The 26,457-nt window shown below is 50.4% G+C and overlaps 1 protein-coding gene across 1 annotated transcript in view; it reads left to right on the top strand.

Annotated features, from left to right (window-relative positions):
* The first annotated feature begins 469 nt into the window (after positions 1–469).
* Positions 470–26,457, top strand: part of LOC142564891 (aldehyde dehydrogenase, mitochondrial-like) — a 158,877-nt gene continuing 132,889 nt past the window's right edge. Inside the window, exons 1-4 of the mRNA XM_075676083.1 lie at positions 470–682; positions 1,107–1,211; positions 12,209–12,349; positions 14,779–14,905. Of these exons, the coding sequence (XP_075532198.1) occupies positions 644–682; positions 1,107–1,211; positions 12,209–12,349; positions 14,779–14,905 (412 nt within the window). The 5' untranslated portion in view covers positions 470–643. The remainder of the gene's footprint in view (positions 683–1,106; positions 1,212–12,208; positions 12,350–14,778; positions 14,906–26,457) is intronic.

The raw sequence follows: 26,457 nt of genomic DNA, 5'->3' as shown, positions 1-26,457 counted from the left end.
AACTTACCAAAAGTGCTTTTTGGTGCTACATTTCGCGCTATATTGTTGCATTCAAATGTGGCAGAGAAATGTCGGGCCGCTGAGTTGAGTTACATTCTGCCGGGCACGCAGGCTACGCTCTAGCGCAATTCGTTGCCCGGGAACGTGGTGAAGAGACTTGTTTTTCAGAACCATTCATGTCCCGCTGATGATGCTTTTATCTCGTTTTCAGGCGCCCGGCTGTTTTCAGAATCGGCCCCGTTCGACGGCGCTCCGCCCTTCGCGCGCGGGGTGGAGAGATGCCTAATGATTAATGTCCTTTCGTCGTAGTCAGGTGCGCGTGGCGTACACGGACCGTGGACGCGTCCTGACGCTCCATCTGCTGATCTTGTCGCGAAATAAGTGCAAACACGCCTACCGCTCTCGGGAGACGTGCATAACTTAGCGCTTCTCTCAACCGGCCCACCATTCATCATGAGACCCACGAACAAGTACAGCGAAAGTCTCCTTCCCATTGCGTGGCCTGCATTACCTGTAGCCTCCTCGAACGTTCATGTCTATTTAAGCTCACCACCAGCAATATTTGGCCAGTTCATGTGAATGTTCCATAAAATCCTGGGCGTTCACAACGTTTACACACACTTCTCCCAGTCTCTACAGCAAAATGCCACCGATACGCAACCCAGAAGTGAAGTTTGTCAAGGTGTGTTTCTCGATGCAGTGGAGAGGTGGTATCATAATTCGACGTTTCGGCGGTTCTGTTGCTTTAATATCCGAAATTATCTGCTTATAATTGCTTGAAGCGCGCAAAAGAATGAGTGTATCACTTCTCTTGACCATTCGCTGGGCTCATGCAGTTCCATAAATAATAAATTGGGGTACACTTATTCCGTCACACGCTTTACTTCACGTTAGCCTAACAGTTGGCCTGATTGCGGACACCAAAAAGGTTTGTCAGGCTGCGTTTGTCGGAGTAAATAGGACTGGTTCTGATACGTGGAAGAGGTTCAGTTTAGGGCTTTCAAGGGGATCGTAATGGTGCATATTTAATTAATGCAGTAATATGATGTAATGTGTGCTCTTTTAATATCCGCGCATTTAGAACTTTGCATTTCTTCGTTACACAGATATTTATCAACAACGACTTTGTCGATTCTGTGGCGGGAAAAACGTTTCCGACTATCAACCCTTCGACTGGAGCCAAAATTGCGGACATACAGGAAGGAGAGAAGGTAAGTGCTGACCCTTGAACATTTCGATCCTTTAGGCAGCTGCAAAATTGCGAGGAGCAGCTTTAGGCGCGATTCAGTCGTGGGCGAGAGAAGCGTAGCGCAAGTTGAATTTAATGCGAAATAATGTTGGAGTCCTAATCGGGCTGAACCCTTGGCGTGGGTGCAGCCGTCATCTCTCCTTACGAAAAGAGGCAGCGTGATAATGCGCGGATAGTGCACAGACACACCACACCACACTACAGCAAACCAACCGCAGACGTTCCTCTAGTTAACCTCCCTGCATTTAATTGTTTTAATGCGATAACAATTATGTGGACACTGCAGGCGCATTTCTGCCGACGCCGTCGCCGTGAGCGTCCGTGTATGAAGTCGAAGAGCTATATATCGTCGCCGCACGCCGCATTCTGCATCTGCGAGTGAAAGCGTGCGAGAATAAGCCGGCAAACGTGGCTACCCCCGCATTCAGAAATGCATCTTAACTTGAAGCTCATGCTTGACTTGATATAAGCGACGCCTGGTGAGAACGCCCCTAAGACGCTCATTGTGTTTCTTTAGGTGCGTTCACGACAGGCGTCATTTAAATCAAGTCAAGCGTGGGCTTCAAGTTAAGATGCATTTCTGAATACGGGGGTCAGTCTCCCATCTGCGGGCCAGGAATGCGGGCCGAAAGCGCGCCCTTTCCTGTTGCACGCGAGGCACGGGGGCGAGGCGAGCTCTTTTCCAGCGGCTGCTGCTTAAAGAGACACTAAAGGCAAATATAAAGTCAAGCCAAAGTGATAGCTTAGTGCTCCAGAATCTCTAAGGCGTCATTAATATCGCGAACAGAGCCTTCATCATAGAGAAATTTAGGTAAATACAGGACATGATTAGACACTTCCACGGGACATTCGTGTACTTGCCCTATGACAAAAGCACTCCTCAGTTAAATTCTGTCACTAGTACTTAACCATTCATTTAAAAAATAACAACCTTGTATTGTATTATAAGGCCGAAAAAGATGCTACTTGTCCAGTTCTAGTTCATCTTTAGAAAAATAGGACTATTTGAAATTACCCTTCACAACGACGCGGGCGGCCGAAACGTTTTCTTTTCGCCCGACTCAGCGCCGCCCACACTTTAGCATTTCCGTAGTTTCGTTATCGCGTAGTGCTGCGCTGGTTTTACTGGCTCATGAACCTCGCACAAACTGCAAGTAGCAGAGAATTCAACTTCCATGTGATGTCACGGGATTCCCGAACGGTCTACGCCACTTGACCAAGAAGCATGAGAGTGGCTTGTTGGGCTAGTTGGTACATGGTTATACTAGGAGAATGCCAGCAAACTTGAGAGTAGAAAAAATTGAGAGGCAGGCATAGACAAAGAGACAGGAAGGTGGCTGGACTAACAACTGAACTTCATCCATGAAAACGACGTCCCCCAAGTCCGTGCTAAACATGCGCAAGGCACAACAAAACAAAAACATGGTCAACACCTTATCTAAACACGTCTACACTTATCAAGAAATAAAAGCTCTTTCTTAATAAGGTACACAGATGGCGCGCTTACAGACTTCTCGGGGCCCAGTTTATAGATGCGATAGGCTTCAATCAGCTCTTTCCTGCTGAGTCTTAGCCTTCGCCAAGATTGAAACTTCACTGAAGGTAGGATTACAACCGCACTCCTTACAACGCTGCGGAAGATTACCTCCTGTGCCTGTGGGTATTAGACTCGCATGCTTACGCATTCGATGATTCACACAGCGACCGCTTTTTCCTATGTAATCTCTACCACGTTTCAAAGGAATACTGTACACTACACATGTGTCGCACGTGCGGTGCTTCACGACATGCTTGGTATTGCACGTACTCTTTCGCGAACTGTGCTGCGAGACCCTCATGCAAAGTTTTGCAAGCTTACAAGGCGCAGAGCAAGCCAAACTGACGTCGTTTCTTGCCACAACCTTTTTCAATGTATGTGAAATGCCATGTATATACGGCATAACCACCAAGTTCTTTTTTATTTTGTCTCGCACTTCGCGATCCCCCCTGTTTTTTTTTCATTTTCAAACGCTTGTACACAGATTCAGCCACTGCAGTGATCAAAGTGTTTGGATAGCCTGCCGCTAACAGTCTCCTTTCTTGTTGGGCGGCACTGTCTTGCATTAGATGCGTACAACTCTTTTCTACCGCATTCGACAAGCACAAAGAAGTTATGCCACGCTTGACCGGTTTCGAGTGAGCGGATTGGTACGGTAGCAACGTCTTTTTAATTCTTGGACTATAAGCCCAGCAAATGTGACCTTGAGTATGAAAGGTTAGAGTGAAATCTAAAAACGTGATGGAATTTTCTTGTGGTGCCTCGTGGGTAAAACTAAGATGTCGAGAGCAATGCTGAAATGCTGATAAAATACTGCAAATGATATCAGTGAGGCAATCACTTCGTCTGATATTTAAGAGAACCAGGAAATCTTCAACATACCTAAACACACGAGCAACACGGTATCGGTAATGGCGTCTGACAGAGACTTGTCGAATTTCGCTAAAAAAATACCGCACAGTACCGGCACAACGCTTCACCCCTGTACATGTGCCATTCTTCTGTAAAAGCACCTTGCCGTCGAACTTAACAAAAGTTACCGACAAGTAAAAAGATAACAATTCCATAAAACTCTCAGTCGAGAGGCCACAACTACCTTGAAAAGAAGTCTCTCCTTGGCATTTAATAACTTTCCGCACTGCCACAAAAAGTTCTTCATGTGGGATAGAATAATACATTTCTTCAATATCCACTAAAAAGGTGTGTTCGCTGTTAGCACTCCCGATTTCAAGGTGTCGATCACTACATTTGAACTGTCAATGCCGAAAGAGCGCTCAGTAGCAAGGGCATTCAAGGAACGTTGCAAGAGCCTTCCAACAGGCTTCTGCCATGAGCCCTCTTCTGTCACTACGGTTTTCATAGGGCAGTCAGGCTTGTGCGTTTTTACAGTGAAAAATGCGGAAAGCACATCACCATTGCTCTTCTTAACAGACTTTTCTAACAACTCCAAGTTAGGCCTCTTTAGTGACTCCAAAGCACATTTTTTTCAATTTTTCTGGTTTTACGCACACAGAATTGCAGTTTTTGTTGAAAGCTTCTTTGGCTTTCTTACTGAACGAAGTATTAGGAAGGACAACAAGCTCACCTTCCTTATCGGACTGCAGAATTCCAAGGTCATTTTCAACGAAGAAATGTACAACAGGCCGCATGAGCTTCCCTGAGGGACCCCGAGAAGGTCCTGAATTCAGGAGTTGTTCAATACCCTCTGATAGGCCCCTTTCCTTCTCCTCGGAAGGCGCTTTTCGTGATATCTCCTGGACAGTGGCTAGAAGCTGGTGACCACGCAAACTCGGTGCCAAGGCGAACTTGGATCTCGTGACCAACAGATCATGCGCTCCATCTGGAACCGAAGCGTCGTCGAGATAGACCACGCGTTCAGTATCCGGGTTTGCCCTGCTTCGCTTCGGAACATGACGAATCACGTGACGCCAAAAGGCTTCAACCAATAATCCAGCTCGGTGAATGTGTTGACGCGGCAGAGCTGGTCCCAAACGGCAATCTTGATCTTGAAGGCACGTCAACCTGAGGCAATCTTGCCAGTGCCTGACTTGTCTCCATGTCTCCGAAATTAGAATCTTCGAAATCCTCTTCCAGTGTCCCTCCGAAGGCGGAAGTGTTCGGAATCACGAAATGCACCCTCCGAGGAGAAGGAAAGGTGCGTATCAAATGATGCTGAACAACTCCAGAATTCAGGACCTTTTCGTGGTCCCTCAGAAATGCTCATGCAGCCTGTTGTGCGTTTCTTCGTTGACAATGTCCTTAGAATCCTGCAGTCTGATAAAGAGGTGTGTTTGTTGTCCTCCCGAGTACTTCGTTCAGTAAGAAAGCCAAAGAAGCTTTGAACAAAAACTTCAATTCTGTGTGCGTAAAACCAGAAAAAGTGATAAAAAAGTGCTTTGGAGCCGCTAAAGCGGCTTACCCTGGAGTTGTTAGAAAACACTGTTAAGAAGATCAATGGTGATGTGCTTTCCGCATTTCTCACTGTAAAAAGTTGGAGGACGCTTAAGCTTCGCCTTCAGGAGTGGAACGCGATAGCATTATCGCACCCCGTTCGCACCGCCTACTCATTCGCTCGGCAGGCTCTTGAGTCACACAAATACGAAACGTGCGCCTGAGCAAGCGGAACGAACCAGAACTCGGTGTCTCGGAGGGACAAATGATCTACGCGAGTCAAACGTCGTGATCGGCACGGGCAGCCCGACCGCGACGCGCCATGACGGCGGACGCGATCATGGGGCTGACGCTTCGCTTGGGAGCACCACGTAGACGCACGACTCCTCGCCAGCAGGACGGCACACATCGCAGGGGACGCTTGCCCACCAGACGCGCTATGGCACAGCGATCACGTCAGAGGCGTCCCGCATCGAACGCTGCACCTAGGAATCTCGCTGTGAGCGGAAAGAGGAGCCGCGTCGCCTAAACAGGAGGGTTCGAGCAAAACCACCTAGAAAAAATTGGAGGACGCTTAAGCTTCGCCTTCAAGAGTGGAACGCGACAGCGTTCCCGTAGACCCGCCAAGGGGTGTAAGACATTGGGCTACGGCGCAGCGACTACGCGCCCCGCATCGTACGCGGTGAGCGTCGAGCAACGCAGCGTTCGGCGCGACAACGAAATGTGCGCCTGAGCAAGCGACGCACGCCTGAGCCTGAGGAACAGCTCGTTTCTAAGGCAACACCGCGTTCACTAGAGGCGCTTTTGTACCGCTTTGAAGCATCGAACTCGTGGCTCAGTGGTAACGTCTCCGTCTCACACTCCGGAGACCCTGGTTCGATTCCCCCCCAGCCCATCTTGGAAGTTGCTTTTTATTTATGAAGTGCCTGCCGTGATTTATCGCTCACGGCCAACGCCGCGGACGCCGACACCGACGCCGACGCCGACGACACCGGCTTTTCTGCGACACGAGCTCCTTAACGCTATCGCGTTAAAAATGTAAGGCCTCCGCACGCCGGTGTGACGTCACGCTAGTCGGATGGGCCGGACAGTCGACGCCGTCGGCGTCTCCGCGGTTCGTTGCGCTTGCAGTGTGTCTCTTTGCGCGTCGCGGATACTATGGCATGAGAAAATTAGTGCTGTCTTTAAAGTGACAGCAACCTATAAATTCAGATCCTTCGTTTCCAAAGCAAGACACGATAGCTGACGCAAAAAATAAGGGGGAGCCGCTGGTTCACCGCAGTCAACACCACCATAGAAAGCGGCATTCTTTCATACCTTCCTTAGATTACTTGATTGGCAACATTTTTGTTTTTTGCGTGTATCGCAACACGACCTGCCTTATTGTGCTTGTGATGTTTGGTCGGGACTAAGACAAGCAAACTGCATGCTGCTTAGTCACTCAACTTTAGACGGAACGAAAGAAAGAGGAAAACTGCATATTGAAGACACAGAATATACTTTATTCACAAATGATAAGAGCTGCATTCAGAAAGAAGCATTTTAAATCTGCCATATACAATTATCATTCTCACGTTTGCATTGCGTAAAACAGTCCTCGCTAGACTCACGAATATTGAGGTTAATTTTATTGTGAAAATTTTATCATTATAGGGTCACGCACAACTAATTCTCAAATAGAATAAGCCTCCGTCTGTGTTGTACCATTTCTTGTGGTTATTTTATTTCCACCCGCCTTGTTTGTAGGCCTTATTGGTCTGCATAAAATACTGAGATAATGGTGAAAAGTAAGTAAAAAACGAGAGGCCTACTCTCAGTCCTAAAGGAAAACATGCAATTAATGGATTGCGGTAGCATGGAGAGTTCGAATCATAAACAGGTAGCACAATACACTCAAATAACATTTGAATTGGCCAAAATGCAGGGTTCAAATTTTGATAATGTAGGCAAATAAGTCCTAGCTACGCCACAGGTTTCCTTTTACAAGGGTTCTGTCAACACAAACATACGTAGATGTTAAACAAAACAGAGCTTCTGAATAAAAAATAAATAATGAGAAACATCTCAGGCCTTCAAGGTCTGCAATTTTCGGTCGTTCTTGGCGTTGCGTAATTTGTCGTTTTCTGTGCGGCACAAGTTGTTCAGCAGTGTATTTGCTGCAGCACTTACAACATGCCCCATTACCTCCTGTGCAGGATGACCGAATTCACACACATCGACATCCTCAAAGTCATGAAGGGTAGCGAACACAAGGCCGACAAGAGTATCTTTCTGCCTAGGAAGGCGGTAAAATCGTACGGCATATTCTGGTGTCCTGAGCTTGTCCAATATAATTTCAGTAAAGAGTACAGCATTAACTACAACTGCTCGTGGAAACTTCAGGTCACCTTGTCATCTTCGTGATTAATGCATTCTCAGGGTCATCTAGATCGACGTCTTGCATCACAAGGCTTTCACTGCAAGATGCGCATGTCAGCTTTTTTAGAGCTGCTGGGCACAATAGCCGGCAACATAGGTTAGTGCCGGTAGCCATGACGTTTTTTTCTCAATGTCGGAGTCGGTCATAGTGACTTGAAACTGGCCGTTTCCTGAATGTACACTTGTCTCCAACGTGTTCGCGCTCGGTGGTAGTAGAATGTCCAAATCTGGCAGGTCCAGAACCTTCTGCAAACGCAATTTGTTTTCGGATTCATATATCTGCCTTATAGACACGTGGTAATTGGCACCAGACAATTGCCGGTACTTTCCAAAGCGATCCTCTAAGCTATCAGTTTGAAATTTGCCCAAAAGAACATACTCGAAATGAAGCTCTTTGAGACAGTATATGGCAAGTTCGTGCAAGGCATGGGTAGTGTGGCTGAAAGCTATGTGCGTTTCACGTGTCAAGCGGCCATTGTCATGTTCGAGGCTTCTCCAGTGATCAAGCCATTGAACTATTCTCTCTAAGAATTCTAGTTGAGGACATGGCGATGAAACTATTGCACCTTGCAATTGATCTCGCAACCGCTGTCCTTTTTTTGGCGTCTTGACGTTAACAATGTTCCACCAAGTCAAAATGGTGTCGACATATTCAAAGGTTTCCTTTGCATGCTGGAACGTTGCAACACTGAGAGCAGCAACAGTAGATGAGTTAAAAATCTTTAAGGCCAGTTTAACATTCTGCCGTTCCATGTTTGAGGGGTTCAGTGCCTTCAAAGTGAGCGTTGGTGCTAGCTTCAAGAGCTCATGCTTTTCAGCTTCGTGCAGCTGGCATAATACCTTGAAAGATGCTGTAACTATCTTTGGTTCAGCCTCATCACTCTTCGGTTCAGGAAAGTACATTCATTTGCCAATGTTTCTTTGATTCAGCCAGTTATTTCTTACACACTTTAGTATGTGAACTGGGTCCACCACAAAAAACAGGGGTCGTGATGGGTCAGCAGGATGCTGGTAAACAATGCTGACACTTGCCGGCTTAGCGAAGTAGGACATGGCTTTTCTGTTATAGGAGTTATTGTCCGAGATCACTGCGATTATTCTAAAACCAGATGCCTCTAGATCAAGAACAATCTTCCGAAGGAAGTCGTGCAGCGCCTTAGCATCGATTTGTGCCACAGGAAGGATGTGTACAACATCCTTGTTTGAAGAAAGCAGGCTCTGTATCATAAATACGTGGGCAGTTTTTGCTGCAGTCTATGAATTTACCGCAGCACCATTAACCAACCCAGCCTTGTAATCAAAAAATGATTGAAGGTGAATCTCATCAATCATTAACGTTACAGTCTTTTCATTCTCTTTATATGTGCTTACAATACGCTTTGCATAGGAAAGAAAGCTACATTCTTGCTGCTCCGTTTCAGGGCGTACATCGTACGATGAACGCAGTCTTCTGATCGTATCAGGATGCGGCATCTTAAGCTTCATCGAACTTCTCAGGAATCTATATGCATGAGGTGAAATTGTGAACAAAAGGCTAGCAAAAACCAATAAATCGGGGGGATATCGGCCAGCATCATTCAAAACAAGATCAACTTGACTCTTCAAGAATTTAAGCACTTCCAAATGCCATTCTTGCAACTCGCATGCGAAATGTTTTCTACTTACTTCCTCTAGCAATGTCGAAACCAATGTCAGTAGATGACGGGCCTTTTCAGAACGCTCAGTGCTGATATCCTTACGTGTCTGTTCGATCATGTGTAACACACTTTTCAAATCTCTCAAGTCGCACAGCTTTTCAGGAACTAAAACATCACCACACTTCCTCACATCCGTTTCACCAAAAGATACTTCGATGCGCAGGTTTGTGGACACGATCACCGAAGTACGGACTGCAGGTGGTGGTGGTGGTGAACATTTATTGCTTGAGCCTTTTTACAACATTACTTGTGAGGGGGCACAGGAGCGCGTAGGGTGTCCGGGAGTTTGTGGCCCTCGGCGACCCTTAGAGCCCAGTCCACCAGCCGTATTTGGTCGGCTGGGTTGGAGCTAGACACCGCGGTCTCCCATCCCTCGACGTCGGTGAGTTGCCACTCAGAGGGTGGCTGGAGCTCAGGGCATAAGAACATAATGTGATGGAAGTTAGCTCTAGGCGCGCCGCAGAGCAGGAGCAGATTGAAGTGACAAGTCCAAAAAGAAGACCTTGGAGCCCTTGTTCAAAACTGTCCAGAAGTCCGAACACTGAAAGCTTGGCAAGGCCTTCAGCAAGTCCGCAAAGCTACCAACCAGATTTTTGGCGTCCTCTTCTGCTTGGGTTTGCTGAGAAAGCATTATTGCTTTTTGCAAATATGTGACTTCCAAGCGCGCTCTTTTGGCAGCCGGCGCTTCTCGAACGCACACTTGCGGACGCGATAAATAGGCAGGGCAATAGGGAAACAAGCTCGGAACTGCAGTTTTCTTCAGACGGATGTTTTTCATGGCAACTTCGACCACTTTTCCTGTCTTGACGTCCGTGTAAGATGTCGTCTTCAAGTAATCCGATGGCAAGAAATGCTTTTCACAGAGCTGAAAAAAAAAACAAGCCGTTACAGGTATGAAGCTCGACGAAAATGTTGAATTTACAAGCGCGTCGACAGGTACAGAGACCCATCTATTGTGCACGCGTGCACGAATGCATTGCGCACTATGCTGACGAAACCTATTCGTCTGGAAACCCAGAATAACAATAGAGAGAAGAAATACTTACCACTGTGTACTTCGTTGGCGAGAAGTCCTTCCGAGGAACTGCTCTCGTCCATGCTTCCCGAGTGGCTCGGTCAGATTGGAACTTGTGCACTCGGACACTTTGTCCTCCGTCATAATTGGACTTGCAGTTTGGTGCGCAACAACAGCCAGGCATCGTTGCGCTTCCGTGTACGACGAACCACGCACAATCGAAGAAAAGCAATGGCGTTTATGGTGCAGCATGCCCCACCAAATCCACCAAGCAAATGCTCCACGCGTTGCCGCTCTAGCGTTGCAGCCACGGAGAAAATTTGTTTTCAGAACGCGCGCCGCGTTCTAGAAACGCAGCGCTCCCCCATCCACCGCTACCATCCGACTCTCGTGACGTATTGACAGGGGAGAGGAGGTGATGCCGTGGCCTTACATTTTTTATGCGAAGCATATTACTAGAGCTCAACCCAGCTCCTCAGGCGCGGCGGTGTCGCCTTCAATACCAAGTGACACCGTGACGTCACGACAGAGGAGAAACGGGGCTCCAACTCGCGCCGTCGCTCGCGGCGTCGCGGCGGTATATAAGCAGCCGCCGCTTGTTTCTGGATTCTCTCTTCCCTTCACCCTTATAATCACTACACACACACACGCTTGTTTCTGGGTGGCTTTGGCTCAACCAATGCCTTTTGCTCAACTCTTGCAAGATGGGCTGGGTGGGAAGCGAACCAGGGTCTCCGGAGTGTGAGACGGAGACGCTACCACTCAGCCACGAGTACGATGCTTCAAAGCGGTACAAAAGCGCCTCTAGTGAATGCGGTGTTGCCTTAGAAACGAGCTGTTTCTAAGGCTCAGGCGTGCGTCGCTTGCTCAGGCGCACATTTCGTTGCCGCGCCGAACGCTACGTTGCTCACCGCGTCCAATGCGGGGCGCGTAGTCGCTGCGCCGTAGCCTTGTCTTACACCCCTTGGCGGGTCGACGGGAACGCTGTCGCGTTCCACTCTTGAAGGCGAGGCAGAGTAACGCATGATTTGTTTCTTCGTCTAGCCGAACCAAATATAGCCAAGCAACAGCAGTTCACCAGGCTAAACAGTGGTTCAACAACTAAAATAAAGGCTAGTATGCTTCGCATCCTGGGCTTAACCTTAGCTAAGCCACAGCCATTTTTTCTAGGTGGCTTTGCTTCGAGTGAGCACGCTGGAAGTTGGAAGGGGAGAGAGCGAGAAAACATATTAAACGCAAGGGTATTGGGGCATCCTCGCAATTGTCTGCTTATCCACCGAATTCACTTCTAACAGCTACTTATTACGGAAACCTAGAGCTAAGTATGGTAAACTTACTACCAATTCTTGGGCCACATTAGTATAGAATTCATTACCACCTCATCTGTAGACACCATCCGTCTTATACATATTAAAATCTAACCTCCGTACATTTTGTAATCGATTAATATCCTACCAATCACTGTTTTTGACGATTGTTTTTTCTCGTTAAAATAAGCTCTGTGCGTATTAGCTAGTGACATCAGCCATATAGATGTTTCTTTATATAGTCTGGCATTTTTGAAGCATGTATTTAGGTTTTCTAGTTCCTACTAACGGGAGGTCCCTTCTAGAGTCTGTTAACTCTGGGACCTCCCTCTGTATGCATGTAAAATACACATTTGTAACCTTTGCGCAATAATAAAGTGAAACTGAATCAAGCAGACGCAAGCTTAACGTCATTCCTAATATCATTGGCGTATATTAATAATTTTTTTTGTATTTCCTACGTAGCACCCTTTCCATTTTTGTCCCTCTGCTGTTGTTATATTAAAGGGTCAGACACGATAATGAATATACATTAATGACATTTATCTTTTCTCGAGTTGGTCAAGCTTTTACAAGTCATCCATAATTTTCCAGGAAGACGTTGACAAAGCGGTCAAAGCTGCTCGAGCGGCGTTTGCACGAGGTTCCGAATGGAGGACGATGGACGCCTCTAAAAGGGGCAGACTCATTCTCAGACTGGCGGACCTGATGGAAGAAAACTTGGATTACATCGCGGTGAGCACACCGTTCCTTTAGAGACGCCGTATCTTCATACGTTTGAAAAAGTTAATGCGACAGCAGTACGTTCGACAGCGATCATGTTAAGCATATGATCCACCCGGAATACACGTAAGTCTACTGAATCCAGGAATAGAACCATTGTTTGAGTGAAATGTTCGACTGCGTTTGATGGTATCAGCCGCTTACGGATACTGGTTCTCGGCGTTCCTCTCCGAAAGCCGTCGTTGAACGAGGGAATCACGAAGAAGAACGAAGGAAAGTGAAAGAAAGATGAGTGCGAAGTCGAGGCCGCATTTTGTCACTCAACCTCGGTGTCGAACCGAAAACGATAACCGAACGAGACTATTGACCGGAAGTGAATACAAATACGAGCCGAAGAATACCAGAAAAATATATTAGCGGTTACCGTTTCGGAACAAAACTGTTCAAGAACATAGAGTGACACGGGTGAGCTAGGCATCTCACGTAAACAAAGTTCGCTGTAATATATGTAGTCGATATCAATATTGCGTAATTTCTGTCAATATGGTTAAAACCTAAGTTATATTGGCGTCAGAGCAGCGCGAGTCGTCTGTTCACCGATGACGCCACCGATACCATATATGGAAACAAACCGCTGCATGAGCGGAAGTCTGTCGGCGGCGGCTACTGTGAATCGTGCCCACGCGTCACCCACGAAGTCAGATGTGTTCGGAATAATGCGACCACATCACCAAGCGGAACACCATTCTTGACGCACTTGAAAAGGTGCCGTGCCTTGATCGTGTAGTAACCTATGCCGTCCACACGCACGTTCATGTACGAACTGTGGAAGGAAACCAAATTAGGAAAGGGCCTAAAATACAAGAAGATCGGTTCGTGAGAGTGGCTTCTTGGACTAGTTGGTACATGGTTACGCTAGGAGAATGCCAGCAAACAAGAAAAAGGGAAAAATCGAGAGGCAGATATATAGAAAGCGACCGCCCTGTCGCTTTGCCTATGTCTGCCTCTCGATTCTTTTTCCGTTTTCTAGTTTACTTACATTCTCCTAGCATATTCATAGCCCGTCACATCTACCCTCGTTTTCCTTCTTGCTAGCACGTCAGCATGTTTTCTTGCTAGTTTTTTTTTTTCGCTTGGCACATAGCGCCAGTTTGGTGACGTTTTCTGCTCTCACCTGACAATTGCCTTTCTAACTTCATTTTTTGTGCATATCATCGCTTTGTATCTTCAAACGATGCGTTTGCAAACGCCATCTGTTTATACATTATCAGCTGTTCTTTTTGATTCACACTCATTTTGTTCGCTCATTTTCTTCGTTCTTCATGTAAACATATCTTCATTCGATGGATATGCACATGTATATAAGCTGCACTTATGCCATCTTGATGAAGGCCGGACCCCGGCCGAAAAATCAAGAAATCGCTTCATACGCGCGTCTACTTGACTGTGTATATTTGCCTGGACCCAAAATCACTTTTTTTCTTGTATAGTTTTTGGGGTTCGCCAAGCTGGTCGGGCCCCCAGCCCCCCTCCTCTTCCCCCCAACTCGCCTCCGGGAAAATTAGTTTCCGCCTATGCACCAGGGCTTTTGCATTTGGCACCCTCAAAATGTGGACGCTGCGGCCAGGATTGAAACCGCGACAGCACAACGTCTTAGCCACCAAGATACCGCGGTAAATATTGCGGGTTAGAGTGTTAATCTCGTAGTATATGCATGAGTTCAGAGCGTGAATAATCTGCACTTTGAAGCTTGAAATGCGTTTAGCTCCCGTTGTCGGCGACCTTCAGGAGACCGTGGGCCAAAATCCAGAGCCGTTATCCGGGCACTCAAGACGAGAATGCCACAAGACTGAAACGAGAACATCCGGGCAATGTTTGCGAGAGCAAAACGACATCATCTGGGGAACCAGTGAAAACTTAAGAAAATGCGGTCTCTGGCCCCCAACCCCTTGTACAGGACCGCACTACAATACATACGCTAGTTGCTGCCCAAACAAGTTACAAAAAATTATTGCTTCCGATTTCATCCTAAAGTTTGTTTACAATATCACTCAAGCTGTAACTTGTAGTACGCTGAAGTTTTATTTGCGAATTCCAATAGCGACGTTCAAAAGGCAGATACAGTACACCATACACTCGATTGCCCTCTTTCGGCGCTGAGACAGGACTCCCTGTGCTCTTTTCAACGCCAGTAGTCCGTGAGTTTCGCGGTGCGGGTTTTGCGCCGCCTCCTTCGATAGATGGCGCCACGTTGCATGACCAGGCCTGCAGTGTCCGGCGTGCCATGGATGGTTGTGAGGTGGTTGCGAGGAATCCTCGTAATTACTCAACCAATCTGCTTTGCCGCTAGCCATTTCATGCTTACATGTGCGGGAGAGCCAGCGTATTTTTTTTTCATTACTTTCAAAATATTTTCCACAACTGTTCTCCACGTCTTTCAGAGCCTGGAAACGCTCGACAACGGTAAACCTTTCATGAGCGCAGTCGGGGATACAATGGCGGCCATAGCCACCATCCGCTACTTCGCCGGCTTTGCAGATAAAGTGCACGGAAAAACGATACCCATGGGTGAGTTACAGTGGAATCTGTATTTCATATATCTCTGCACTGAATATCTTAATTCGCGGACCTACTCACTGAATATTGAGTGTAAAACGGAACGAATAATTTGAGAGGCATCGCTGCACTAACGGCATGAGCATCGCGGAATACCTTAGTTTATTGCGATAGGAACTAGATAGATGTACACTCCAGGCGCATTTCTGCTGTTGCCGTCGCCATGATGTTCCGTGTAAAGTCCATGGGCGATAACGTCGTCACAGCGCGCCTTGTGCTGCATGTGCGAGTAAAATCGTATTACAGGTGAGCGGACGATGGCGGCTCAATCTCATGCTTGCAAGAGAGGAAAGCGGGGACGAAGCGCGCCGTGTACCGCCGCGCGCAAGGCCTCCGCAGGAAGGGAGGGAAGAGTGGGGTAGTGTTTTACTACGGCGGCTGCCGCGTATAAGGCAGCCGCGCGGACTTTGAAAGCAATCTGCTGAGTACAGAAGAGTCTGTAGGTGCGCCGACGGCTGATAGCTTCGTGCGCGCTGTGTTTTCGCCGCACAGTTCGCGTGGAAGCGAGAGCCAGCTAGAAAGTCAATTCGCTCGCCGCTGCTGCCGCACTACCTGACTAGAGCGTTTTGGCAGCGAGTTTCCGCGGTTATCGAGTGAAATGTGTTCATGTTTGCTTGTGCACGCGTGAAACCATGCCTGTTAGTTTAGTTAGTAAGCGAATGTTGACAAGCTTATTACGGTCGATAAAACTATAGTATCCTTACTTCGTATAGCTGTCTACTGATTTGCTATCGCAATAGATACTTCGCCTTTAGGGCGAAACTGCGAGTTTTTTTTTTTGCTTTTTTTCCACCGGCCGAGACTTTTCGCACGTTGTTAGAATTGTACCTGTAATACATCTTGTGAAAAGTGACCTCTTTGATGAAAACCAAAGGTGCCGGTTAGTCAACCTTACCAGGTGCCTGATAGTCACTAGACACGCACCCTCTGCTCCCGTCGCATGGAAAAAGTACACTAATCAGAAACGATCACGCGACTGCAGTCATCGTTTGTCCACGAAGCATGCTGCATGGCAAACCGCAGCCTTGTTCGCATCTGTTAGTAATGGCTTCCGCGCTGCCATGCAACTCGGAAACCCTGCAGTCTTCTGTCGACGCCGAACTGCTGAGTCCAAAGCATTGACGTCTAAGGCTTGACGAATTGCTCTAGCGGGAAGGAAAAGAGCTTGGACCATCGCTGCAATGGTTAACGCATCCTCATCCTGCGTTATAAATCTTGGTGGTAGCGTCCAGGGGGCATCGCGGATGTCTCCATCATGCTTAAAAGCCTCAAATATTCTGCTCATGGTCTTTAATAGCCCGTCCACTAAGGATCCTATTTGACGTTGGGAATACCCTGTAGCAAGCATGTGAGGCCCCCTCAGGCATAATGTTCGTTCGCCGCCAGGCTCGATGGCCTGCCAAGCTCGGCAGGCAACATTGGTCACCGCATCGCAATAAACACCGACGAGCACGGCTGCTCAGTGGTCAGTCATCGTTCAGCACCACCACGCTGCGGAGCGTCCGTCTATCGGAGAGTGCCTCGAGCCCTCGCTTGTTCACGAACCCGGGTGGATCGTGACACTGGCGACGAGGCTGGGATCCTCGTGACACTGGCGACGAGTACCCACGGATCGTCGCACGCGGCCGCGAGCGGCGAAACACCGCCCCCCGTTGCTGCCGCCGTGCCGCTGTACGGAAGGCTCGAGCCATTCGAGGGAGATGGGTCCGCCTGGCAAATTTACGAGGAGCAAGTCCACGTTTTCTTCCGGGCAAACGACACACCCGAGGCCAAACAGCGGGACATTTTTCTGGCCAGCTGCGGGACCAGCGTCTTCAGCCTATTGCTCACCATCTCAAGCCAGACACGCCACACGTTAAGACGCTGGGTGAGCTGCTCGCCATACTGCGCTCGCATTTTGACCCAGCACCGTCCACACTAATGGAGCGTTTCCGCTTCAACAACCGGAGCCGCCGGGAAGGAGAGACCCTCGGGCAGTTCGTTGCTGCGTTACGAGGGTTAGCGAGTGCCTGCGCCTTCGGGGACCAACTGGACTCGCTGCTCCGGGACGGTTTCGTCTGCGGCATCAACAACCCCGCCATGCAGACGCGACTCCTGGAGCTTCCCGATTCCTCGCTGGACAACGTCGTGAAGACAGCGCTCGCAATGGAAGCTACCGCCAAAGACGCCGGCGAGATTTCTCGTGCGACTGGCTCACCGTCGGCGGAAGCAGAGGTCAACGAGTTGGCGACAAAGGGCAGTACCTGCGGTCGCTGTGGTGGTGCCCACTCCCCCTCACAGTGCCAGTTCTCTCAAGCACAACGCTTTACGTGCGGGAAAACTGGGCACCTCGCACGTGTATGCCGAAGGGGGAGTACGAACAGCAAACAGCAGCTGCCTGATTCAAGCTCACGTACCACACAAGCCCGCGGCCAGGGTAGCCGTCGCAAGGGTATGCGGCGGGGACGTGCGGCTGCAGGCTCAAGTTCGCCCGCGGCCAGGCTCCACGTCGTGGCCGAGAGCCCGCCGATTTTCGACATGTGGCACACAGGCCTTGTACCGTCGTTTTTACCGCCGTACATGCTGGCCGTCAAAATCTGCAGGCACCCCATTTCAATGGAGCTGGACACAGGAGCCAGCGTGTCAGTAATGGCCGGGAAACTCTTCAAGCGTACTTTCCCCGGCGTGTCCGTCGAGGCTTCGGGCGTGATGCTGCGCAGCTACTCCGGGCAACTCTCCCAGGTCCAGGGTCAGGCACAGGTCAGCGTTCGCTTTGGCGACAGGGAGGAAACTTTCCCCTTTACTTAACGAAGGGGTCGTCGCCGACGCTGCTGGGCTGAAACTGGATTCATGCACTGGGCGTTCGTCTGCTAGAGTACCAGGAAGCCAGCTTGCATGTGGTGCAAGACGTCCCCAGCCTCCTGACAGAGTTCAAGTCCCTGTTCCAGCCAGGGGTGGGCACATTTGCCGGCACGACGGCTGGCATCTATGTACCTGAGGGAGCCCGGCCACGTTTTTTCAAGCCTCGCCCACTGCCGTTCGCCCTGAAGGACGGGGTCACCCAGGAGCTGCAACGGTTACAGCGAGAGGGCATCCTGGTACCTGCCAAGACATCTCAATGGGCCGCTCCCATCATACCAGTCCTCAAGCGAGACGGCAGTGTCAGGATCTGCGGGCATTTCAAGGTTACCATCAACCCTGTCGCTACCGTTGAGAAGTACCCGCTGCCCCGGATTGAAGATTTCTGGTCAGCATTGTCCGGTGGACAGAAGTTTACCAAGCTCGACCTCAGAGATGCTTACCAGCAGGTGGTGCTCCAGGATGCCTCCCGGAAGTATGTCACAATATCAACAGCTTTGGGACTATTTCAGTGCACGCGCTTACCGTTTGGCGTGGCCTCGGCCCCAGCCATATTCCAGAGGAAGATGGACAACTTCTTCAGGGGCATGAGGCACGTGGCGGTGTACTTGGGTGAGATCCTGGTTACTGGCAGCGACGACGGGGACCACCTACAGAACCTGCACAACGTCCTGACATGACTGCAGGACGCCGGCCTCAAGCCCAAGCTGGAAAAGTGCATTTTCCTAGCCCTCAGCGTTGAGTACTGGGGACATGTCATTTCCCAGGCAGGCCTAGCCCCGGCTCCCCGCAAAGTTGATGCTGTGCTCAAGGCACCTAAGCCTCAGAACAAGAAGGAGCTTCAGAGCTACCTGGGCCTCATCAACTTCTATAGTTTTCCGCCGAACCTGCCGGAGCATCTACAGCCACTCCATCTTCTGCTTCGAGATGGTCAGCAATGGGTCTGGAAGAAGGAGCAGGACCGGGCTTCCCAGCGCAGCAAGGAGCTAATCACCAAGGCTCCAGTGCTGGTGCACTTCGATCCTGCTAAACCTGTCGTCCTTACTGTAGATGCGTCGCCGTACGGTGTGGGAGCCGTCCTGGCACACCGGGACAAAGATGGCCAGGAACGTCCTGTGTCGTTTGCTTCTCGACGGCTTCATGCTGCAGAGCAACGTTACAGCCAGATCGACAAGGAAGGTTTCGCCCTCATGTTCGGTGTCGAACGCTTCCACCAGTACTTGTGGGGCCGGAAGTTCGAGGTGGTCACGGACCACAAGCCGCTGTTGGGGCTGCTGGGGCCTGACAAGGCAGTTACTGTGCAGGCATCACCTCGAGTAGTACGCTGGACCTTGAGGCTGGCAGCTTACAGTTACCAGCTGGTTTACCGTCCGAGAAAGGACCAGGGACCTGCTGATGCCCTGAGCCGCCTGGCCCTGCCAGAGGTGCCTGATGCTGTTCCAGAACCTGCTTAAGTGTTCATGCTGGAACACGCGTACCCGGAGGTGCTCTCCAGATCAGCAATAGCTCAGCGACCAGCCGGGACCCAGTCCTTTCTCAGGTGGTCAAAGCGCTGTCCCGTGGAGAGGAATTGGTGCAGCAGGCCTATAGCCACAAGGCCGCTGAGCTGAGCTTGCAGCAGGGCTGCCTACTGTGGGTTCCTAGTGTGGTGATCCCACAAAGTCACCGGTCCAGGGTCCTGCAGTTGCTGCACGCGGGTCATCCTGGCGTAGAAAAGACCAAGATGGTGGTCCAGTCCCATGTTTGGTGGCCTGGCCTGGACCAGGACATTGCTCACTTGGTGCAGAGCTGCCAAATCTGCCAGGAGCATCAGTGAGCCTCGCGTCACGTGTATATCACCCCCTGGCCGTTCCCACAGAGACCCTGGTCCCGCCTACATGTGGATTTTCGGGGACCCTTCAAGGGCCATTACTTCCTGGTGGTGGTGGACGCCTTCTCGAAGTGAGTGGAGGTTCTACCTGCCACCACTCCATCAGCAAGAGCGACCATTGCAGCGCTACGACAGGTCTTCGCCGCCCAAGGGTTGCCAGATGTCGTGTCCGACAATGGTCCTGCTTTCGCCAGCGCAGAGTACCTGGCCAGGCTGACGAAGAACGGAATCCGCCGGATGATGGTTCCGCCGTACCACCCTGCTTCAAATAGTGCAGCCGAGCGGGTGGTGCAAACCATGAAATACAAGCTCAAGAAGAGCCAGACTGGGGATTTCCGGACGGAGATTGCCCGGATACTGTTTCTGTACCGCACCACGCCCCACGATGTCACTGGCCGTGCCCCCTGTGAGCTCCTGCTGGGTCGGATGGTCAATACACCCTTGCACGTCTTGCATCCAGACCTCCGATCCACAGTGCTCTTGAAGCAGCTGAAGCAGAAGCTGGCTGCTGATCAAGGGTGCCGTCCCGGGGCTTTGCCAGAGCCGGGAGCTCCAGGTTTTGCCAGGAGCTTCCGTCCTGGCCCACTCTGGTTTGCCGGACAGGTGGTGTCTCCTGCCTGCGCCTCGTCGCTGCTCGTGCGTGTACCAGATGGGGTCATGTGGCACAGACACGCCGACCATGTCAGGCCTCGCCTCGGGACCTGGCCAGCACCCTCGACTGCCACTTCTGAGTTCTAGCCCGCAGAAGGACTAACGGCAGCACCAGTCGCTTCCGGCGGAGCACCACGCACCTCGGATGCGGCAACCGTAGCCAGTGGTGCGGGAACCGTTGGACCGGTGTCGAGCCCAGCACCACTCACGAGGCCGACCACTACGGACTCTCCGGATAGAGCGAGGCTGGCTTAGGCAGCACCCGGCGTTGTCACACCCGACCCGTAAACCGGTGCCCAGGCGGAGTACTCGACGGCGGAGGCCACCGGACCATTACTCGCCTGGATAGCAGGCACCGTCGACCGAACTAGGGTGGAGGCAGAGCCTCGTATTTTGAACATGGACGTTTGTTTTTTATTTATCAAACAAACTGGGGGTAAGGGGGTGTAGCAAGCATGTGACGCCCTCTCAGGCATAATGTTCGTTCGCCGCCAGGCTCAGTGGCCTGCCAAGCTCTGCAGGCAACATTGGTCACCACACCGCGATAAACACCGGCGAGCACGGCTGCTCAGCGGTCAGTCATCGTTCAGCACCACCACGCTGCGGAGCGTCCCTCTATCGGAGAGTGCCTGGAACCCTCCCTAGTTCACGAACCCGGGTGGATCGTGACATACCCTTGATTACAAGATGCACAATTTCACGCCTTTGCTCCTCGGGAACCCTAGTTATTGCAATATACAGCCACATATAGGACGTGCACAAACAACGCCCCAATTTTTATATTTGCGCATAGTATACTGGGCGGTGGCGTGATCTTGAGCCTGTGTCACAGCCAACTCACAAGATACCACACGACAAAGGTGCGCTCCGCTGACGCGATGCGCGTGATTATAAGATATCATCGCCACGAAAGCACTGTGCATGCGCCGACCTTCGGCTTGGTGTAGGTCAGCGTCACTGATAGTACCTGGCGGCGCGCCTCCCGTATTCACGATAATCGTTCTCACGAATTACTATTCTAGCCACCGTACCTTGGTTACTACGCGTGGATAAATGATTGCACAAGCTGATAGGATCCTCATGGTGTGCATCATCTTCGTAGGCTGTCCTACAATTCGTTCCAGCAAGGAAAGTTGCCCAACCTGAGTTCTTAGCATACAGCTTTTTCTGTGCACCAGACTCTAACATTGGAAGACGAGCACGCCGACATATTTCGCCACATGGCGTTCACGTTCTGGCGCAAGGGTAAATCGGGCAGTTAATGGAAGTAATGCTCTTCAGAAACGGTGAAAACTAACGGAATCAGAATATTCACGTGTAAATATTGATGACGGCGAAAGATCGCGCGGAGTGTTATAAAACGCGAGGGCTTCCGCACGGGAAATTCTTATGCATGTTCTATTTTTTTTAGTGAGTCATGCGACCATGACTAAATGGTTAATGAACCAAGCTGTCGTGCTAGAGGTCCTCTTTTTCGAATCCTGCCTAACTTGAGGCGAAGCGCTAAATAGCACGCAGCACAACAGAATGGAGCGTAAACACAGCGCTACTAACAACTGTCGGATACTTTAATTTATGCTTATTTAGAGACAGTCTTTAGTAGCGACTTACTACCACTTTTCCGTATAGGATATGTTTCACACCTCTTCCATTGACCCATCACAGAAGCAGTGTAGCCTTGAACCTCTTTCGTGGGCCGATCCGGATATAGGGTAGTCTAAAAAAAGAGCCGTGTCAGCAAAATTACATCACTTTCAGGTTTGAGCTCCGACATTGTTTCGCACTCTTAATATTTAATAGTCGGAAAATATTTAAGACAAATGGCATGGACTGTTAGATTTACGTTTCATTACATTTGTTTGTTGCCTGCCATTCTCAATAGTTTGAGGAATAATTTTGCCAGAAATGTAAAACCAGGCGTTGCTTGCACAGAGCGTTTTAGTTCATGGTAAATTTATACATAAAAACGTGCTTCAGCCTCCTAAGCCTGCGCCGCGCTGTGTCAAGCAGCCGCCGAGGCCAGCACGCGTCGGGCGCAGAACGTGACACTGCGATGGCTGCTCGCTCTTTCGCATGGCGAAAAAGAAGTCGCAGTTTCGCCCGGAAGGCGAAGTATCGATTGCTATAGCCAAGTAATAGACAGCTAGACGAAGTAAGGTTAGTATTTTTGGTGGCCGTATATACTTCGAAACATTCGCTTACCAACTGAATTAACAAGCATGGTGTCAGCGCGCACAAGCAAACATGAACGCATCCCACTCCATGAGCGCAGACACTCGCTGTCAAAGCGCTGGTGTGAGCAAGTGCGGCAGCAGCAGGGAGCGAAGTTACCATCGAGCCGCCTATCGGGCTTCAATGCAAGAGCGTCTAGAACGCAGCGCGCACGAAGGTATGAGCCATCTGCAGATCCCTTTCAAGACGCGCATACGCGCGGCCGTGCAAAGTACGCACTTGACACGTGCACTTGTTTGTCCTCATTGGGTGACCATAGAGTAGTATAGTAAACGTAAAGAGTAGGCACTCCCGTAGGCGCCTGCGGCCGCCTTTAGTGTCGCTGTATACAGGAACATTAGCCGACTTTAGAGTTACTGTATATGCTACCGTAGCACATACAATAACTCTAGAGCAAGCTAGCGCCTAGCGCCCTCTCTCGTCGAGGTAGAGACTCACTACTCGGCGGGCTGAGCCCAGTACAAGATGGCCTCTTCGCAAAAAAACGTGCCCGACCTGTGCGGCTCCGAAATCGAAAGGTTTCTGGACGCCGTCCAGCAACACCCTTGTGTCTACCACACCAAAAGAATGGACTACTGGGATGCGGAGCGGGAAAACAACGCGTGGGAGCAAATACGCATGTACTCCGGCCTCTCAACAGGAGCGTCAATGCTATGCACATGTGTGTATACGTCTCCGGACGTGCTATGCACTCAGCGCCTGTTTGTCTTGTTTTCCCTGTTTCAGTCGAAGAGTGTCTGAAACTATGGAAGCGGCTGAGGGACCGCTATACTCGTGAACTGAAAGCTATTGAAGCGACGAAAAGGAGTGGCACCGGCTACGTGTCTCTGTTATGTAAAGAGACCTGTTCCTCTTGCGACGCAGACGACGCACCAACAAAGCGAGAATAGCGAGAGACACACCGTCCGATTCGGTGTCCGATCCGGCGTCCGACGCGTCGGAACGGCAGCCGCAATCGAGGTGTTTTGCCGTGCCGAAGCACCGGACGGACGCCCGGCGTGCGACAAACCGGGCAGATTTTCATCGTCCGACGCGACTGGCAACCGCACCGTCGTCTGGCCGCAGCCAATGACAGCGCGGCTGGCATGTGACGTTCTCCGACGTTCCCTCCACCGAGGCGGCGCTGGCTGGCCGGTTTCTCGCAGTTTTTTTTTTCCTTGCCTGCTGCAGTTTTTTTACGACAAGAAATAGTTGCCATTTCAGTAAAATTATCTCGAACGTGTGCCTGTTATGCAAATCAGCGCCTAGTACACTAGCACTAAGCTATACTGACGAGATCGGGAGCCGCGACGCGAGAGCATTGCACGGGCAGACATCCCACACCGACCGTCTGAGCGACGCTGCCCGCTTCGCTTGCGCGTTTGCCCTTCGCAACGACTGCGTCGAGTAAACCAATTGTATTTAATTACGGGCTACCTAAGAGTACAGTGTTAATTGTTTTGGCAAACATAAGCGCTCTTCGACGAGCTCGGGTTGGATTGTAAGCGCCGTCTGCCTAGCTAGGCCTACTGGCCCTATCGCTGGCTGTTAGCGGAGTCGTCAGTGGACAACGCGCCGTCGTGAAGTGTTCTGTCACTTGCAGGGGCATGATTTTGTTGACAGTGTTCGTGTAAAGCGAAGCAGTGTTGTGCAGAGTTGTTTATATTGCGTTTCTCGACGTGTCTATGAAGTCGAGCTGGGGGGCTGGATCTGGGCGAAGCTTACGCGCCGCTCAATCTTTCGGATGCACGCACCGTGCGCCCTGAATCGTCGTATGCATTATGCCGGAGCATGCGGCGCCGCACGTCGGATCGGATGCCGAATCGTACCGTGTGTCCCCTGCTGACGTCTTGCGGAATGTGTCTGCGTCCGTGCTATCGCCGAGCAACAGTCCGGTCCGTGGTGGCAATAGCTACCGACAGAGAAAGCGCGAAAAGATTTGTTTCGATGTTCCACGACAGGCGGCACGGAGCGGCGCGGTGTTCTGCGCATGCGCTACTACAGCTGCGGCAGGTGCGCGGCGTTGTACTGCAGGGGGACGGATTTGCGCCTGACGCGGCGTAGCCCACCTGGCGTGACGTAGCGCAACCACCGCGCGCGCGCGCGCGCGCCGGGTCACGTCGAAGTGTATTGGCACCTTAAGTGGCAGAGCACAACAAGAAAAATGTGACTGTGGCTGCGGTCGCGGCTAGCAGTTTGACAGGCGGCATGGCCCAACACGTGCGAAGCCCAGGCAGCCCCCGTCGCCGGGTCGGGCTCGTGGAGTGGTTATTCTGTAAAAGGCACCCGAGGATCGTTGTTGGGTTCTTTTGCCAGCGTCTGATGCTACTGCTTCGTTGCCGTTTCAGGGTACGGTCACAGAAAGTTCTTTTACGCGCTGTTAACGACTTATTCACTTCGTATTTCGTTATGACACGGCAAAGGTACGTTCTCACTAGCGGAAATAAGGGCGCGCAAGGCGGCAGGCTTATTTCGGCAGCGCTTGCGGTGTCGTATTCTGGTCTCGTGTCCCGTCTACGTTTTGCGCTGTTAGCACTAGGAAGGAAAACCAACAAGCCCAAGCTGCTATTCTAGGGAATTCTTGCCGCCAAAGCGCCTTTCGCGGCGCTCGTTTTGAAGCGCGCCGCCCGGCGTGCGCTTATTTCCGCAAGTGGGCACGTGCCTTTAGCCCCATGAACGGTGACGGGGGCGTTGAAGCCATAAGCAGCTGCTGTCCATTTGCAATGCTGCGTTTCATTTCGCGTTCTTTTTCTTTTAACATGCGAAGCGATGAGTTGTGATGCCAGCGATAGCAGTGACGCGGGAGCGTTCTAGCTGCGAGGCACGTTCGATACAATGACGAAGTTCAAAAATAAAATCGTTCGTTAAGGAATGCGGCCTATGAACACACGCCGTTCGGTGCAGAGAACTTTATGTTACGCTTAGCGGGTTCTCAAAAGTACGGTGCTCCACTTTTGCAAAAGAAATGTAGCGATTTCTAAAGTGGTACACACGCAATATTTGCAGTATGGCAATAACGCGCGCTCTTTCAACCTCTGTAGCAGGCTATGTGCGCCTCAGTGTTGTTAACTGCTTTGCATTGCGCTGAAGGTACGTGTTTTCATGTTTTAAATGCGTGTGGAGCACGGCAAGGTTCTGGCTGGTGTTGTATAATTCGCGGGCCGCGTTTTTCGTCATGGCGATAGATCGGATTTGTTACAAGCACTGCTCTAGGAGGGCACATGTAACCGGCAAACGGACGTCTCAGGAGCGCACCTGAGGTCATAATAAAGCAGGCGGCGCAGGATCTCCAGGGCACCCAAGGGGTAGCGAGGGGATCTAAGCTGGAAGCAAGGCGGCCCGTGGGTTGGGTCCGCGGAGGCCGAAGCGTGTCTGGGGGTGTTCGCATAAAAAATTCGCTGTCCGCAATTTCGGACAGCCGATCTGATACATCGCTGGCACGCGCAGGGGTGTATAATGCGAAATAATGATAGGTTGTTACAATTAGTAAAAACACGATTGAATAAATTTAGTTACGTCCGGCCGCCAACTTGTGACGCAAAATTCAGCACTACCGCGCCTCGCGACTTCTGCAACACCAGTCAGAACTTTGCTTGGAGTATTTACCGTAAAGTTCCTTGTTTCTTAGCATTTATGACAGTGCGTCCTTGATGTTAGATTAGAAAAATATGCATTACACGAAAGAACGCAGCCTCCCTACTCTAAAGCTTCGAAAGCTCCATATATACGCGTGCTTATATACATGAAGGAACATAGCGCCTAAATTGAGTGGCTTTGAAGCCACCAGTACTGCTTTCCTTTTGCCTGTCATTCTACGTATTGCAGGAATCTACACTATTATTTCCTCAAAATACACCGTACAGCCAAAGCACATCATGCAAATTCAAGGGCAAATTTACAAGTAACAAGACAATTGCAAGGCTTCGGAGACAGC

The sequence above is a fragment of the Dermacentor variabilis genome, chromosome 11 (genome assembly GCF_050947875.1).
Source record: "Dermacentor variabilis isolate Ectoservices chromosome 11, ASM5094787v1, whole genome shotgun sequence".
Classification (NCBI taxonomy): domain Eukaryota; kingdom Metazoa; phylum Arthropoda; class Arachnida; order Ixodida; family Ixodidae; genus Dermacentor; species Dermacentor variabilis.
The sequence above is the reverse complement of the archived record's forward strand: the minus strand, read 5'-3'. Positions and strand labels throughout refer to the sequence as shown.